The sequence below is a fragment of the Hemiscyllium ocellatum genome, chromosome 18 (genome assembly GCF_020745735.1).
Source record: "Hemiscyllium ocellatum isolate sHemOce1 chromosome 18, sHemOce1.pat.X.cur, whole genome shotgun sequence".
Lineage (NCBI taxonomy): Eukaryota > Metazoa > Chordata > Chondrichthyes > Orectolobiformes > Hemiscylliidae > Hemiscyllium > Hemiscyllium ocellatum.
In genome coordinates, this window is record NC_083418.1 from 45,962,336 (window position 1) to 45,981,839 (window position 19,504).

Here is a 19,504-nt window from a genome sequence, read left to right on the forward strand (position 1 = left end):
ACTTTTTAAAAAAAAAGTGCTGCCGACAATACGGAAGACTTGAAGGTTACAATTCTTTTTAATGCTTGCTGCAAAGTCACAAAGCTGTCTGAAGGTGGGAAACAGCAGTTGCTACTCACAGCAACAGTCAGCTCCAATTTTATTTCAAAAAAACCTTAAACTGTCAATTAAATTGACAGTTGTTGAGAGTAAAAATTGACTGTAGAGCAGACCTGAGAGGAGAGAGTGTGGAAAGGACAGTCACAGATGCTCTCTCTCCTGCACTGATTGCTCCTGCTCCTCCAATCACATGCTCTCTTTTATCCATCTTGCTGCTCCTACTCCTAAGGTTGGAGGAGTAGTACGGATGGAAGGAAGGAAACATCTGGTCAGTAGTCAATGAGCAGTTATTCCCACACTCAATATTTAGGAGAGTTTTGCTGGATAATCATCATCCATCACATTGACCAGAAGCTCGATGACCAGTTAAATTAAAGATGAAAAGCTGAATACAAAATTTAAAAGAGGCAAGAGACAGAACAAAACTCAGAGCAGGGTGGAGATGGGAGTTTGTCCAGGTGTGGATTTTACACCGGGTTCAGGCTAGTTTGGGAGTCTATAGTAGGCCATTTTGGGCGTTTCTGCTGGATTGCTGTTGCTCTAGATGTTCAAGACTTTTCCATGTTCAGAAATGACAAGCTGACTGTCATTGCAACAAATTGGGAACCTTCTCCTTTGAACATGGGGCAATGACAGGCCTATTGTTACTTAAAGTATGTAAGTTAGAAATAGTACACTTGGGAAATATATCCTAATTCCCAGTTTTTTCATGAAACTGAAACTTGAATATGTTACCTTGTGCTGCAGAAAGCTTAAGCTGTTTTAGAGGAAGGATAAGATGAAAACGATCAAAATGATGAAATTCATTTGGTCTGTTATCCACTTACAGAAACTAGTTATGACTGTCCAATTTCAATTTCATTGTGTCAAATTGTTGAAATTTTAGGTGAAACGAATCTTACTTTGTAATAAATTGGGAGTGGTGTTTAGAATCCAAATCTGACAGAGGATACCAAGAAATCGAAGTATCCCGTGCCTCCTCATGTTAACTTGATTTAAATGACTGAGACTGACCAACCTTGCCTTTATATGTGATGAACAAAAACATTTTAGATGACAATCTTAGCTTGTGGGTGGTAACACTTTGCCCTGTTATTGAGGCTTTCCTGCCAATGATGTATATAAACCAACAAGAACATTTTGCAACAAAAACAGAAATTGCTGGAGAAACTCAGCAGGTCTGGCAGCATCTGTGAGAAAAAAGCAGAGTTAACATTTTGAGTTCACTTGAAAAATCTTTGGCTTCTGTGGTTCTTTGTCTCATGTTAATTGTTTGTCAGTTTTCAGAATGGATTTCATACTTCTTTTTATGCAGTTAGCATACATATTGCTAACATATTGAAATGCTAAATCCGCTTTGGTGATTTTATACAAATGCATTTGTCTACAGTCTTGATGGTAATAGAAAGCAGTACTCAAGTTTCTATCCACTTCATAGCTAATAATTTCACTCATTTAAAGTAGCCTTATTTCACTGAAGATCTTAAAATGTGCTTCAATTTCCAGTATTTCATGCTGAGGTGACTTTGTCACTTCGCATTATAATGCGTACTTGATTCCTTTGCGCGCACAAAAACTTTTGAACCCTTTCAGATGTTTTTGTCTTCAGCCACTGCCTCATCTGTCCTTGGTTTCCTTTGAAATAGAAGATAGTGAGTTGCTTGGTATTGTTGTGGCAGGAACCACGGATGGTAACAAGATGCACTTTTTGGTTATAGTTGAAAAGAACATTTTACTACTGTTGGTTTATTTTCTTAATCCTTTTCCTAGCATTTTTCACCTCAGGTTCCCATCACATCCTCTACCTATTTGACCTTTCCCCTTTTTCATCTTCTCCTTCCTCCTTCATCTGTGTTCATTTGCCTTATCCTTGACCATACACTCTTCCACCTCCATGCACACTTATTCCCTGGAGTAAGAGGTCTTCTCAGCTTCAGTGTACTTCCTTTTTCTCATCCTTTCACATTTGTTCATCTCTTCCTTCAAATAAAAACGTGATTAGAACGAGAAGATATCGTGGCTCACTTTGTCAAACTTAAGTCGATAGAATGTGTGTAAATTTGAATGAAATAAAATTTTAATTACTGTGATATTTTTGGACTTTAGATTTTACACTTTTAAAGTTGAAGATAAGAAAAAGTATTCACAGTTCTAGAAACTTGCCAAAGTTTACAAAACAGAAAACAAAAGCTGATGTAAATAGTACACAACCATTCTATGATTTTTTTTCTTGCTTTGATGTGACTTATGTTCTCTTTTCAAAATAAAAGCACTTGGTGCAAATTTTTCTTTCTGAAGGATCCTTCTCAAGTCTGAAAAACAACTGAACATGGACTGTTGAGACTTACAGGGAATACATTAGATTAGTACAATTGATTTAATGGTGCTGATATATCCTGGAAAGTTAGGTACAATGTACATATTGAAACTAGTATTTTCATTCTGTTAGCAGAAAAACACACCTTTGGAAAAATAAATGCTTGTCTTGGACCTCATTTTCGGAGAGGCTGAGGCCTTTATGTAAGAACATTAATTAAGGAATTCAAATGCATAAAAGACAATTCAGTAGGCAAATGTAATCGTATAAATTAATCACACAATTATGAAAGATATAGCTTTGTTTTTAAGTAGTACCTTAGTTTGGACACTTTAAGAATAGTTAGAAAATGTAACTGAGTAATAAGACTGACTTGGATACATGACTAGACCATAATAACAGGAAGTCCAATTTCTCAGACATTGTGTGTGCAGACTCCAAACTCTGTCGTCTTATGCTCAGTGTATGCCACTTAGCATTGAGATGTTGTACTCTGCTACAATGCAAACCAGACTTTAAAAACATGAATAAAATCATGTCATTTCCTGTTTTTGTTTCTGATGCAAGACCAAAAGATTTAAAATTAGTTGCCCTATTTAGACAGAAAAATGTATTCTCGAGCCAACCTCAAAATTAGTGAGTGATGAAAACCCTAATGCCATACCTAAAATAGAGATATTCCTCTTTTACAACAGGAGAAGAAAATTTACCTTATAACCATCATCATAAAGTTGTCAGAAAGTTTGATTTGCCAATGCAGTCTACATACAATTACCAGTACAGGGTATATACTCCTTACCTGCCACAAGTAAATATGCATATTTCGATACATGAGTATAATTGTCCGTTACCTCCGTGTGAGTAGCGCAAATGCAGTTTTTACAGACTTTGTGCTGAACACTATTGCAATATTAAAATGTAATGTATTTCTCTTTCCATCTGTATTGAAATATTACAAACAAACCATCGTGGTCAAGTAAATATCTGTGCTGCAGCAGTGCTTCTTAAATGTAGGATTTCTAGTTCCTCTTTCACGGCTTTTTTTTGAGAAGTTTGGGAGGATATGCTTCACTTGCCTAGATAGCTAGAGTGTGAAGCAGAATGACGCCGACAGTGCAGGTTCAGGCTCTGCATTGGCACTTATAGGGCATGAAGTCTTGCCTGTTCACCTTACCTCATGTTTGCAGAGTGCTGCCCCTCAAACTATGTACAACCAATTGACTTCCTTTGATAGAGGGACCTGTTGCACCATGGCTATTTTCCAAATTACCTTATCTTTCACCAACAACTTCACAACGGACTGAGGGCTTTTACTTTATGAAAAGTTGCATAAAGCTATCCAAGTATATAAAAGACCTAAGAAAATGACAAAGGGTCAGTTAGACTCGAAATGTCAGCTCTTTTCTCTCCTTACAGATGCTGCCAGACCTGCTGAGATATTCCAGCATTTTCTCCTTTTGGTTTAAGAATATGACTATCTGTTTTGTCTAGAGCTTTTCTGTTGTTTGAAAATGTGAAAGTCTAATTAGAACGTTTTCTTTGCAAAGTTACATCGAAAGGCTTGAAACCCGCATGTTATTAGTTTGGCATCCAATCTTGGAGAAGGCATCTTTCTAAATATCAAGCTTAATCCTGGTCAAAACTCTTGATTAGGACACAGGCATTACAGCAACATTATAACTGCTTCCTCGAATGAATTTGGTTGTGGCATGCCCATTGAGATTATCCTACGTAGAAGCCCAGGATGATTCAAGCTATTGTTGTCACCTTTGTCCATAGAATCAATTCTTGTTATTTTAATTAACTTTTTCCAATTTTTATACTAAAATCAAGAGAATCTTCAATTTTACCACACCTTACCAGTTCCATCATCTCATGCCACCTATTCCCATATCGTTTTTTCCATCCCATCTCTGTCTTGTTATATGTATCCTATTTTGTCTACCTCTTTCATTAATTTCTTTCCAAATCTCCCAAATAGAGTCTCCAGACACGGTAACTTTGAACATCCCATACCATTTTCTGCTTATGTTCTCCACCGATCCTGTCGCTGCCATCAAATCTTGGCAGCAGCCTGTGCATCATCCAGTCCTCCATGCATGTCATGTTTCTCCATTTGTGCAAGGTACCATCACCCAAATAAAATGGAACAATAAATGTGCCCCTTAAACTTGTAATCTGGACAGACAAAACCTGCATTATTATTGATCAGCTGTGTTAATTGAACTGGAGTGCATTTTACAGACATATTAATAAGACTTACGCATGCCTGAGGTGTAGGGGCAATGGGGATAATTTGGAAAATCACATTGAAGGCAGAATTCAGCCTGCCCTGAATGATTGGATATTCTGCTGATATCCTCTACCATAGTTTCTACAAGAATAATAAGGCTTGGGCAAACCATTACAAGAATAATCATACCTTTAGTTTGAAATAATTTCTCAGCTAGAGTTGTTTATGTCCAAAGCAAAGCATTAGTGGAAGATTTTAGGGGAGGTGAAGCTGGGAGTGTGTTGGTGGGGAGCAAAAAGTATTGGCAGCATGATGGATAGGACAGGGATTGAGGGCTAGTGGGGAATTAGAGAAAGTAGATGGTGACTGCAATGATATATCATGATGTCCAATAACTGATGATCAGTTGAGTTTATCAACAAAGGAGATTTTTTTCCCCAATCTTTTTATAAGGACAAATGCTCCTTTAAAGAGAAAGGAAATTCACGAATATATTTTTGACTCCACCCATTGTCTTGTCATGTTTCACTATTTTGAATAGACCACAATCGTGTCCATGCAACTGATGTGCTTCATGCTGTTTGGTACTTAACTACTCGACCTATTCCAGGATTCCAGCAAATAAACAGTGATCACGTCATGGGAAGTGATACAGGTACAAACTTGCACTGTTTCAGTAGAACTGTTATCATTTATACGCTGAAATAAAAAAAGTTTGTACTTTTTGTTCTGTTATGCTAATATGCTTTTCAACTAATATGTACAATGCTTTGCTGTTGTAATATCTTGCATGAAAGAAGAGTTGAAGAACACTTTTCAACATAGTGCTTTTGGACTTAAATATTGAGGTTACCTAAGCATTTAAAAACATGACAGCAAATTTTTAAAACAGACAAATTTTGTCATATCCCATTTCCTTAATTGTGAAAATTCAGATTACTGTATTAGCATGTGTGTTTGATCTGTTGTATAATCAAAAGTATAGTTTGGAAACATTTTGTATATAGGATCATTTAACAAACTAATAAGGTAGTGTCCTGCGATCTATAGCCCCTGTTTGATGTGTGCTCTGTCTTTGAGAGGAATAAATGTTCATTAATAATTAGCAGGATATGTTTCTTCCATTCTTCTGTGTGCCCTATTGCTTTCTATTGAATGTTCTTTTGAAATTTCTTGAAGACAGAAAAAGTGAAAACATGCCAGAAGACTTAGGAGCAAATGATATGTGGGACACCATTCAGTAATGTCATTTTCACTCTTCCCCACCCCTCCTCCCCCCATATCGTGATTCTTTGATGTTGGAGCCAGCTAATTTGAGAATAGATGATCATTTTGTGGTTTACAAAGTATACTAAATGTTAGTCTTTACAAGTCACAGCGGGGAAAAAAAACCTGCAAACTTTCTAAGTAACTGGCATTAAAATAAATTTTTCAAAATTCAATGTTTCTTAGATTCTGATAGTGGAATATCACCAGGCCGGATTGCCTACATGTGCTCCAGAAGTTGTGCCATTTCTGATGATAGCTATAACTGTCTTGCATCAAACATCCCAGCTCTGGAGTTAATGGCACTTTATGTTGCCGCTGCCATGCATGATTATGATCATCCTGGACGTACTAATGCATTTTTAGTAGCAACAAATGCACCTCAAGTAAGTAGGTTTAATTAAATATGGTTACATGATTAATTATTTAATTAAATATTGCAGTCATTATTATTTTAAAAACACAGAAATGCTTAATTTTTAACTTTGTGCATGACTTGGGTGCTGATAACAACTTAATCAGAGTCTTTAATCAAAATTTTTGCTGCTGAATAATTAAATTCAAACTTAAATACTTCACACTTGTAGACGGTGGAGCTCAGAAGGCAAATAGAATATAGAATAGCTTAGTGAACAACGAATGATGACAGATTCAAGACTGACATTAAATGCCGAGCTAACGTGGAAGAGACCGGTTGCAGCGAAATATCTACCATCTTTTATCTCCCAAGGGAGAATCCCCCACAACAATGGAGACCTCCCACAGTAATGAATCTTCAAGGAACACAACTAAGGAAATTAAAAGGTTGATTTTTATGAATAGTTAATGACTGAGGGCAGATGAAAGTCTGATCAATAGGTTGCAATAAAATATCTACACATCTACAGGTAGATTAAGAATGAAGACTTGTTGACAGATATGTGACACATACAACTTTGTATAAGCCACCACTAAAACCAGCAATAGCTAAAGCTTTGGGATGCTGTGAAGAACAGATTGCCTGCTTGAACTGGGATGACACCCTTGAAAGAAATCCAATAGTTTTGAGTCTTCCCATTCCGAGAAAACTACAGACCTCGGTGGAAGGAAGGCAGTTCAAGTGTACTACCCAACAAGCTACCGTTACTCAAAGCCTGAGGAGAGCACATTTTGGTTGGGGAGGGAATGCCAAAACCTCCAGCTTCTGTCTGAGTCTGTAAAGTCAAAGACTCCTGTGGGGGATATGGGGTACTGCTAAACATTAAATGCATTATAGTAATCAAAAAAAAGCTTGGAGAGGGATTGTTGTACATGACTCTGAATGAGTTAATACATTTGGAATGTTGCAAGGACCACCTATTGTGATGAAATCACGAGGACTGATGGGGAAATTAGGGATATTGAAAGAGTCAGACCCAAAGATCAAAACATCCTAACACTCTAGTAACGTATACATGACTTTGTACCCTGTAAATAGTTGGAGAGAAGCTATAAATCTTGTTTTATTATAATAGACTACTCTATTCTAGTTAGGCCAGAAGGTGGCTATCCTCATCCACACTGAACTACTCAGCCCTAGAGATACATATATTAATAAGACATTGCCAGTACTTATGGTATGTTATCTCAGCATAAAGATGGTGAGATCAAGGTAAACCAATTTAAACATGAGGTCTGCTTCAGTTTGCCGACCAGAATGGCACTGAGCCATTCAAGCCATGAGGTTTTCAAATCCAGTCCCTGGTGTATACTGAATTAACTAATCTCATATTGCAATTGATCTCCGTGCCATGAGCTAGTAATGGAAAGCGCGACTACTATCTAGTGACTCCTTGCTCGCAACTCTAAGTGAAGTTGCCTGATGAAGAGGAGTGGCAGATGGAGTTCAATTCAGATAAATGCAAGATGCTGCGTTTATGGGAAAGCAAATCTTAGCAGGACTTATACACTTAATGGTAAGGTCCTCGGGAGTGTTGCTGAACAAAGAGACCTTGGAGCACAGGTTCATAGCTCCTTGAAAGTGGAGTCGCAAGTAGATAGGATTGTGAAGAAGGCATTTGGTATGCTTTCCTTTATTGGTCAGAGTATTGAGTACTAGAGTTGGGAGGTCAAGTTGTGGCTGTACAGGACATTGGTTAGGCCACCGTTAGAATATTGTGTGCAATTCTGGTCTCCTTCCTATCGGAAAGATATAGGGAGAGGCTGAACAGGCTGGGGCTGTTTTCCCTGGAGTGTCGGAAGTTTACACAATCATGAGGGGCATGGATAAGATAAATAGACAAAGTCTTTTCCCAGGGGCCGGGGAGTGCAGAACTAGAGGGCATAGGTTTAGAGTGAGAGTGGAAAGATATAAAAGAGACCTAAGGGGCAACATTTTCATGTAGACCGTGGTATGTGTATGGAATGAGCTGCCAGAGGAAGTGGTGGAGGCTGGTACAATTGCAACATTTAAAAGGCATTTGGATGGGTATATGAATAGGAAGGGCTGAGAGGGATATGGGTCAGGTGCTGGCAGGTGGGACTAGATTGCGTTGTGCTATCTGGTCGGCGCGGACAGGTTGGACCGAAGGGTCTGTTTCCATGCTGTACATCTCTATGACCGTATGACTGCAGACTTTTATTTCAAAGATAATCATTATAAAAATATGGGCTCTTGCTTTAAAAAAAAAGCAAGGCATTCTTTAGGCTACACCTGGAATGTTGTGAACTGTTTTGGCCCCTTACCTATCATTAGACATACTGGCATTGGAGTCAAATTATTTTTAAAATTATTATAATATGTTAACTTCTGCCTGAATCCCATGTATATAATCCTTTATTTCACTGCCCATGAAGTACTTAAAAGCTGAAGGACAGTTACGGCATTTAATTGAACAGAAAATCAAAATACTGTGAATTTTTACTAACTTTGGGGCTGATGAAATTCTTAATCATTAGATGAACAGAAATTGCTTGATCTTTATGGGTAGCTTTAGAGTCATAGAGATATACAACACGGAAACAGAACCTTCATTCCAACTCATCCAGGCTGACCAGATAGCCTATATAAATCTAGACCCATTTGCCAGAATTTGGCCCATAACCCTTTGAACCCTTCCTCTTCGTATAACCATCCAGATGACTCCACCACTTCGCCGAAGCCCATTTCATATACGCATCACTCTCTGTGTGAAAAAGATCTCCCTTTTGTCCCTTTTATATCTTTCATTTCTCACCTTAAACCTGTACCCTCAAGGAAAAATACTGTTTGTTCTTTCCATGCTGCTTATGATTTAATAAAGCTCTAGGTCACCTCTCAGCTTTTGATGCTCCAGGGAAAATAGCTCCAGCCTATTCAGCTGCTCTCTGTAGCTCAAACCCTCTAACCCAGGCAACATCCTTGTAGATCTTTTCTGAACTCTTTCTAGTTTCACAACATCCTTCCTGTAGGAGGGAAACCAGATTTGCACACAGTACTCTGAAAGTGGCCTAACCAATGTCCTGTACAGCTGCAACATGACTTCCCAACTCCTGAACTCAATGCACTGACCAATAAAGGTAAACTTACCAAACGCCTAGCTTTCTTAAAGGTCATCAGGAAACATTGTCTCATTATTGTGCACTGCAAGATCTTAGTCAGGATACTTTTTGATATCTTATAATTTTTGCAAATTTCAGGTTTCAGATGACACTAAATAAGGTATATTTTCAAAAAACCAATTGATCTTTTCAATACTTTTATCCAACTCCACCTGAACCGATCTGAGACCAGTGTCCTAGCAGAAAGGCTAAACATCAATGGTCATAAGGATTTGTCACAAACATTAAATTAATAAATGGAGTTGACGGCTTGGAGGAAGTCAGTGCAGTTTCAGAATTCAAGACAGAGTAAAGAAAAGGTCAGGGCTTCTACTTCAGATATAGCAAGCATGACAAAATTGTTAAGAAGTGCACTGATTGAACCAAAAAAGAAAAGTAATAACTAGGTGAATAAAGCATTGTTGAGAGTGAGTTGCTGGAAGCCGTGATGAAGGGCTTCAGCTTGAAACATCGATTTTCCTGCTCCTTGGATGCTGCCTGGCCTGCTGTGCTTTTCCAGCAATATACTCTCAACTCTGATCTCTAGCATCTGTCTTTGAATAAAGCATTGTTGCTGAGGGACGGAGTACAGCCTATGGCTGAAACAAGAGTTCATTGTACAAATGCACGCAGTGTAAGGAATAAAGTAAATGAGCAGGCACAAGTCAAATTGGATTTTGTAGCCATTACTGAGAACAGGCTCCAGGATGGTTGGGATTGGAAACTAAATATACCAGGTTATGAGGTTTACAGAATGGACAGGAAAAACCTTACTGGTTAGAAACAAAATTGCTTCAATGATAAGGGAGGATGTAATGAGGGCAAAGCATTTAGTGGAGATTGTTTGAGTGCAACTGAAGAACAGTATGGATATAAAACTTTAATAGATATTGTATATGGGATCCTGGTAGCAGGTCCAAATTAGACAAGTGTGTAGCAAATCCAGGTAGTACCAATGGATGATTTTAATTTAACGTTGATTGGGAGAGGCAAACAAGTACCTGTCAGAAAGGTAGTAGATTTCTGGAGTGTATCCAGCATAATTTCCGATAGCAATATGTCCTAGATGCAACAAGGGGACAAACAATGTTGGATTTGGTAATGGGTAATGAGCTGGATTTAATTAGTTATCTAATTGTGTATGAATATTTGTCAAATAGAAATGTGGAATAATCCGATCAGCCATGATCTTATTGAATGGTGGAGCAAGCTGATTGGCCTATGCATGATTCTAAGTTGTATGATTATATCTCAAAAAAGTGTGCTCTTCAGCAGTGGTGCACTTAATTCCTTGCATCTCCGTCAATTCTAGAAGAAATGTATTTTTAACATTTTCTTATTGACATAATTTTTGTGTTAAGTCAGACTTCCAATTCTGAGCCACCTCTGCCGACTCAATTTTACAATTGATAGGGATGTGTTTTTACCTGAAAATATAGTTAATTTTGACAAAGTTCTTCCCACATAATAAGCCTGCATTTTAGTTTGGTCTGTGTCCTACTTATGCTGAATGCTATGTTCCATATTTGTAATGTTGATTTGTTATTCAGAGTAGTGTAAATGCATTTTTAAAATATATATTATGGGTATTATGTATATTTTAAAGGGTATGATATTTGAAGACTCACTTTCTTTAAAAAAATGTTTGTGGTTGTGGTAGTTATGCTTTTGAATATTACATTTTTTTCTCTAATTTTAAAATAATATTATTTCATTGTTTTTAGGCTGTCCTTTATAATGACAGATCCGTCTTAGAGAATCACCATTCTGCCGCTGCATGGAACTTGTTTATGTCCCGTTCAGAGTTCAACTTCTTGGCAAATCTGGATCATGTTGAGTTCAAACGTTTTCGTTTCTTGGTGATCGAAGCAATCCTTGCTACTGATTTGAAAAAGCATTTTGACTTCCTTGCTGAGTTTAATGCAAAGGTTTGTAAGGCAGGGCTTTGCTAATCAACGAAATAGTCTTGCTATCTTTTATTTGACATATTTCATAATTGCAATCATAATTTCTTTAATTTTTGCAAGGCAGATCAGAACAAAGGAAAGTTTATTGATTATGTTAAAACAAAGTATGTATATTGCCTCAAATGTTTCAGTCCCCAGATCAGCAGAGGCTTGACATTAGACTGGGCATACGCATTAGAAATCCCTCCATCATCATTGCTTGAGAAGTTCAACTTACGATGAGCAATTCTTCTGGTCGTTTGGATCATCTGCAATTGTTTCTGACTCTGATTTGCAGACTTCAGATGGTCTTAATGGACATACCTGAATTGTTACTTAGGAAATGCTAGAAGTGATAAATCTAGTCGCACTGCTGGTTAACAACAGAGCTGCCTCACTTTCCACCTTTGACCAACTTTGATTGCACCCAAAACCCCCAAAAGTACACAACTAGCATTTTGACACCCTGACTAATCGACAGCAGGATCCAACCATCCTCCAACCACATGACTTTCATGACCAAACCTGACAATATTCCCAGCAGCTGAAAATGTGTTGCTGGAAAAGCGCAGCAGGTCAGGCAGCATCCAAGGAACAGGAGAATCGACGCTTTGGGCATGAGTCCTTCTTCAGGAATATTCCCAGCACCCAATTCCCCACTGACGCATGCATCCTGCTACTGTACCCATTCACTTATTCATCCACTTACCCATTTCCTCATATTCAGGCAGCACATTTAAACTTAGCATGTTGCAGTTATTGCTGTAAACTGTTTTGACTTCCCTGACTGCTGCATTCCGATAGAATTTAAACAGTCGTTATTGGGATGGCTGCGTCAGAAAGATCCAGCACGAATTGCAGAGCAGCATTGACTTAGAGGAAAGTTTGAGTGAAACACAATTTTGAAAATTATTGCTGCTTAGAAGAACTAGACCATGGAGTTTTGAACCTTGTTGGAAAGATTGATATTTATGTATCTTTTGTGTTTTTGCCAATCCTGTTATGTTTTTCGTCCCTTCAATCTTCAAGGTTGATGATTGTTGCTGGGCTTCATTGCAAGTCATCAGCTTTCTCTTATCTTGAGAAATTGATGCCCTTTACGTTTGGGCTTAGGATGCTGAAGTACGTTGCACAGTTTGCCTGTAGAAGCAAATGGCGCTGAGTCAAATCTTATTCTTGTTCATTATCCACATCGCTGTTGTGATCAGATGAACTGGATTGTGATCTAAGTGGAACCACTAGTTGATATCCCCTCTCTAAGTGCTAAGACTGTAACTATGAAGTTTTGTTAAAAAATCAGTTAATCCAGTACTGAACAGAAATTGAACCTGAGGACACCTAAATGCTTTGCACCCGTACTAGGTTTCATGTTACTTTGTAGGACATTGACAGAGTGTTCAGTTAATTTATCTAATTAGCGACAAATGCATTAAGACAAAAATCTTTTTTTAAAAACCCTTGTTCCAAAATATGTTTTGCTATCTACTTAACTTCTGTTCTATTTTACATTTGAAAGAGCAGTGATAAATTGTGACTGTGGAAAATTATACTGACATTGTTTGCTGTCTCAAAGCAGGTAAATGAAGTCAATAATCCAGGAATTGATTGGACCAATGAGAATGATCGTCTATTAGTATGCCAGGTGTGCATTAAACTGGCTGATATCAATGGCCCCGCAAAGATGAGGGAGTTGCATCTGCAGTGGACAGAAGGCATTGTCAATGAATTCTATGAACAGGTTTCAGTTGCTTTCTTTTCCTTTAAGAAAATGTGTATTAAATGTTATGAAGCATTGGGCCTCTCCTCATTACTGATGGTTTAACATTCTAAATGGATTACTGCATTTAATTTTTGCACTCCACTAATATTGACCATGTAGTTTCTAGTGTCTGCATCTTTATTGTATGGTACAAAAGCAATTAATAGAATGTAAATAGATTTGGAATAATCTTTTACAAATCACTACTCAGTATTAAGTTCATCATAAATTCTGCTGTTGAATGAAAGGGACTCAGTTTAATACTGGAAGATTTCTGATAATATTTTATATTATACAGGGAGATGAAGAAGCAAGTCTTGGGTTACCCATTAGCCCTTTCATGGATCGGTCTTCACCTCAGCTAGCAAAACTGCAGGAATCTTTCATTACACACATTGTAGGTCCTCTGTGTAATTCCTATGCTGCTGCAGGATTACTACCAGGTCAGTGGGTAGATGATGATGATACTGATCCAGAATGTGGTGAGGATGATGAGGCAGAAGATTTAGAAACTGAAGATGAAATAGATGATGAGGACCTTGATCTTTCAACAAGTGAGTATTTTAACTTATAAATTCGCGACAATGGTGAACATAAATGTTGCATTTATAGTGGACAATTAGCTTAGATGGTTACAGTATGTTGCTTTCACATAAAATTTGCGGGTTCGGTCACAGTATTGGCTAACAATCTTCCTCTGATGGAAGGGATGCATATATTACATTGGGCTTTATTTCAAAATGTATACAGTAGCACAGTGGTAGTGTCCCTACCTTTAACCATAAAATATAGGAACTGAAGTAGACTGTTTGTCCCATTAAGTGAGTTCTGCTGTTCAGTGAGATTGTGGCTGAATTGATGGTCCTCAGCTACACGTTCCTACTTTATCTAAATAATCTTTGATTCCCTTATCAATTAAAAATCTCTCTTAACCTTGAGTATACTGAATGACCCATCCTCAACACTCCTCTGCAGTAAAGAATTCCACAGACTCACTAGTCTCTGAAAGCAGAAATTCTTCCTAATCTCTATTTTAAATGGGCGATCCCTTAGCCTAAGATTATGCTCATTAGACTTTAGAGATTAGACTCTCCCACAAGTAGAAACAACCTCTCCGCATCTACTCTGTCAAATCTCCTAAGAACTTTGGGGTCAAATCTCCTAAGAACTTTGGGGTCAAACTTCACATCAAGATGTGAGATCGAAGGAAGCTTTGCATAACACATCCACGCAGGTTGATTTAAGACAATGCTATGTTTTCCTATGTGACAAATAAGGCTTCACCTTGTTAGCAATTTGGTTATGTAAGTCGAATTTGTATCATTTGGTACAATTATAACATGTTAAAGGCATATGATGAATAGAAAAGGTTTAGAGGAACAGGGACCAATGCTGGCAAATGGGACTAGATTAATTTAGGTTATCTGGTCAGCATGAACAAGTTGAACCGAAGGGTCTGTTTCCATGCTGTACATCTCTATGACTCTGGGATGATATGCATGGTGGCTTGTTACTGTTTGTGATTGTTCCAAGTAATTTATATGGATTCTATTATGAGTGCCAATAAATCGAGAACAATGAATGTATGAAACATATACTCTAAATTGGTCAGTAACAGTGACTGCAAAAATATATAGCATTTTTAATTTATGTCTTTTTGTTTGTAGGGCAGGGAAGGAAAAGAAAAGGAAGGCGGAGAATCTTCTGTCCGATTATGCATCACCTAACAGAAAATCATAACCTGTGGAAGAAAGTCATTGAAGAGGAGGAACATGAACAGCAATGCAAGTCAGAGTTAAATATACAACAAACAGATAACTCGTCTTTACCTCAAACTTCAGATGAAATCCAGGTAATCGAAGAAGCAGATGAAGAGGAAGAGAGACCACAAGGGGAGGAGAGACAGTGCTGAGAAGAGAAGATGCAGTGCTAATTAACCAACATATTAAAGCCTCACTCTGCTGACATCAGAGACTGATATACTTCCTTGTTAAAAGGCCTTAATACTGTGAGAGGATTCTAGCACTCAGCAGAATCCCACTCCTATATGCACTTTCACCCATGGAAAGATTCGTGTATACCATGGAACAAAGCCCTTGTGCCCCTGTGGTGTCCAAATGTTTTCATGTTGATGCTGCCTTTCAGAATGAAGAGTGCTCAGTTTCCATGTGGTACTGGAGGATGTTGCAAAACTTCAGCTTAGCAACTGCTGTTACCAAAGTGAACTACAAGTTTACTGTATTCCGTTAGTAAGGAGGAAGGTGGACTTTAGGCATGTATCAGATGTCCAGCATCTATATCAGGTGGACTTGAAAATTGTGGATTGTGTCTGTAGCAATTCAGAATGGAGCACTGCAGTAAAGAGCCTTGTTGTAAGGGCCCCTGATTATTTTTTCTCTGAAAGTATCTGCTTTAATGCAGGTAAAATTCTTGTAGAATCTTTGTCTCATTATTTGACTGCAGAAGAGAATGTCAGTGACTAAAAATTCTAGCTGCATCATTTTTTTTGATGCTTTTTAATGTACAATTTGCCTTGTTGGATTTTGCCTTTCTTGTGCTGGAAGTAACCAGGAATGCACAGTGGCCAAGCATTTCAGTTTGCCCGAACATAACTGTTCTGTAATAGAACAGAAGAGTAATGTTAATGATGAAGGGATTTTTAATATTATAGTTCTTTTCTCACTGCAACTCAGGATCCATGCTAAAATACATGAAACAATGCCATTGAAGTTATGCAGGTTGAAAGAGAAAAAAACAATTGACATAATTTACATGTTATTTTGAATCTAATTTTGTTTGGGAAATTCAACTGGTCCTTCATGTCACGTACCATACACAGACCTCCTCACTTATGTATCCACGTTGCTAATAATATGCATTGGTTATTGCACATCTTGAGACTGAAAGGTTACTGTGTATTCCATTCAGTATACCTTGAAAATAGTAAAATACTTGCCAATATGATTTCAATATGTTGGAGTATGTCATATCGTATAGTATGTAGTTCTATTTTTTCACAGTAGAAACTCTAGACATTCCACAAGGGCATCGTACCTATTCAGAACTATTTATCTGCAAACTCATCCAGTGTAAACATGGTTGCAAAGAAGATGCATGTACAGCTCTTACACAATATTTGTAAGTTAGTTTAGGCTGCAGGTATGTAATTTTCTTATGCAGACTGTACAAATAGCTACTGGAATGGTTGTGCACATTTTTAATACCAAACAAGTGTTTTTAGTTATGCACAGACTGATGCCTACATTATAAAAAAGATTAATTCATCTGAAAATGTTTGTATTAATAATGGATTGTATCAAAATGCATTTTATATACCTTTACGGATGATGCGAGTAGTGGGTCTGTAAATAGCACGAGATTTCAACTCATCACTGTCAGCAGGAATAAGGTTTTTGATAGCCATGGGAGCATTTTCTCACTCCTTAATTTCTGCACCAATGTGTTTGTGTGCCTTTTCTCAGCCACTTAGAATATTAACGCACTCAACCTCAAATTGTCATATTGGTCATAAAGTGAATGCCAAGCTCTTTGTCCTATTGTCTGTAATAGATCAGAAATCAGTGTGCCAGTAATATGCATAACACATCACAGTAAACCACCCCAGGGATTAATAATATTGATAAAACAAGGGGGAGGCAGAAATATAGAGGTACTATACTTGATTGATAAAGGAAGGAAACGTTAAGCAAACTGAATGCTCCAACTATGGTTGTCAGATCTTTTATAAGCTGTGCACTAAATGTTAAAAATATGAACACATCCCAACAGCACATACTGCATGTAATTTATTCCATTAAAATCCTTGTTTATTTTGTGTGTTATGTGTATATATGTTAATATATACGCATTTTATATATATGTGTTATATATAAAAAAAGCACACATTTGTTTTGTCATGTCCAATATTGGTAGCATTGTCTGTCTGACAGACAACCTTGGTGTTTAAACATTTTGCATCTTGATTGTGTTTAAATACTTATTTTTTTAAAATGTGACTCGGCAAACACTTTTGTTTTTCAGACAATAGTACAGAAAACTGCTACATCTTCTGTTTTGTATTTATCAGTAGTTAGGGCAATCTACTTGCTCTATAAATTAGAATATAATTTTTATAATTGTTTTCATTGGATTTTTAAAATACTGCCTACCAAGTGGTTAACCTACAGCATTTTTAAACAAACAGTAATATGGTACTTTTTGCGTCAATTTCTTGCCTTGTGTTTGCTAAAGTTGTTCTCGCTCTGGAAATATATTTTTTTTTAACTCTGTCGAGAGTATTTTGTGTCCTTTTGCTTTAAGTTTTTACCTCCCTTCTTTCTTTTGAAAAATATAGTTACTACTTCATGGAGTTCAGAAATTGAGGTAATCAACCTCCTGTCATGAGGACTATATTGATTGTGAGATTCATTTTTACTTGGTAAACTTAGTTAGCAGTTTGCTAATAGAAATCATTTGGCATTACCAGATATTGTCATTGAACATAAATATATAGTAACAAGCAACATTTTTGATAATTTTTTATTTGTCTTATTTTCCAAAGTTATTGGCTCTCACCAACTAATGAATGTTTTGTTTGTCTTTTTAAAAAATCAGTTCAGTTCTAATGCTAAATTATTCTAAATAATAAATATAAATTCTACCACTGTCTATCTAAAAATAATCTTCAGTTTCTTTTAAAAAGCACATTGCTAGAATTCCTCAAAAGTAGTCGTAATCTTCTCGATGATTCCTACCTTTTAATCAAACTTCATGGTGGCCATAATTGATTTTTCGAATTTCATCAGCAGCAAATGTATGACCTATGCAGAGAAGTTTGCAGTTGTGTTTTATTGGGGGTTATTCAAGTTTTTAAAGTTTTTAGTTCAAGATCTCCTTCTGTTGCTTAAATATGCCAAAAAAAGTTTTCCTCAAGTTACTGTAATTTTTATTGATTGCTTCAAGACTTGCAAGTTGGCTTTCGCTATTTAATGGTGTATTTTTATTTTGAGCCATCTATTCCGCTTAGTTTTGATTAAGTCTGCCTCAGCCATCAACCAAAGTCAGTTTTCAGTTTTGAAAGTCAAAGATCTTTTTGATGATTAACTCATCTGGCACCTCTTTTCATCTGTCACATTACTTCTGAAACATAGAATTAGCTCTTAACATCCAGATTTTATTGATATAGATGACTCAAAGGATATCAAAACTCAAATCTTTTAAAATGCACAAACATACTACAGAGAATAGCCCAGTTCTCCATTCTCAAGAACATAGTTAAACACTGCTAGCAAATGTTCTCCATGGTAAAGAAACTATTCCTGATTCAGATTCAGGACAACATTAATCTACGTTAAGAAAGGACTTTTTTTTCCTGAGCTTAATAGAACCAATGGACACTTGACAAAACTACATGCAATCATCAACTCCCAAAGAAAGGAATTTCTGTAAAAGGGTTGCTGGAATATGATTTCACATTTCCTAGCAAAATGGAAATCACCGATGGTTTGGGTTCCTGTGCATTGTCTCACACTTTCTCTCTGAGCATAGAACATTCCCAGGGTTCAAACAGTTGGCACAAATCTGGTTTGCAAACCAACCTGCTCTCCGCATAAACGGATTAACGTGCATCAATATGCAAGTAAGCCTACTGATTCAATAAGTCAGTCAGATCTGGCATAGTGAAATGTAGTTGTTTCCTGCTAACACGGTTCCTCAGAGTACTGGCTCAGAGGAGCAAAGATTTAATAGTCCTTTAGAGGGTACCCTAGATATTGAAAGTGCACATTATGTATGTAGAATCTGTTTATCCATCAAAGTCACGATAACATCAACCTATCAAAGTTTAATGGCAGGTACATGTATCCATAAGTATTTCCAGATCATTTATACTCTTAGGTTATTGCATATTTTTCCCAACTACCAAAGTGTCTTTGCCAATAATGGCTGTTTGTGAACTTGAATTGGCTTCTCTACTTGTATAAAATACCTGCAAGTTGCATTCTTTAGTTTCTACATTGGATTTGGTCTTCAGGTACTTTGATTTTCAGTTAATTAATGTTTAAATGATTTGTAAATTTGTATTCTTTTGAGTTTAGGCTTCTGATGCCCAGAATTGTGGCATGAGAAGAAACAAATATTACTCCAACAACACCCTGAAGATATCTACTTGGCTGTGTTGATTATTTAGAAGATTAATGCTTCAGGATTGTAATTCTACATTAGTCTTAAGATGTATCTAAATCCTTGGTCACCTTTACCTGTTTTATTTTTGTTATCTTGATAAATTTTCAGCAGGTGGAAGTTGAATCAGTTTGAAAATTCATTCAAGTTTTTGGCTGTACTTGGCA

The 19,504-nt window shown here is 37.0% G+C and overlaps 1 protein-coding gene across 6 annotated transcripts in view; it reads left to right on the top strand.

Moving 5' to 3' along the window:
• Positions 1-16,121, top strand: part of pde3b (phosphodiesterase 3B) — a 237,876-nt gene extending 221,755 nt beyond the window's left edge. For 4 of the 6 annotated variants that reach the window (XM_060838936.1, XM_060838940.1, XM_060838938.1 and 1 more), the window contains 6 exons: positions 5,191-5,304; positions 6,102-6,301; positions 11,177-11,380; positions 12,972-13,136; positions 13,456-13,711; positions 14,825-16,121. In XM_060838936.1, coding sequence (XP_060694919.1) covers positions 5,191-5,304; positions 6,102-6,301; positions 11,177-11,380; positions 12,972-13,136; positions 13,456-13,711; positions 14,825-15,069 — 1,184 coding nt within the window. In that variant the 3' untranslated portion in view covers positions 15,070-16,121. The remainder of the gene's footprint in view (positions 1-5,190; positions 5,305-6,101; positions 6,302-11,176; positions 11,381-12,971; positions 13,137-13,455; positions 13,712-14,824) is intronic. The other 2 variants (XM_060838937.1, XM_060838942.1) reach the window with 1 other exon arrangement.
• Positions 16,122-19,504: the final 3,383 nt, after the last annotated feature.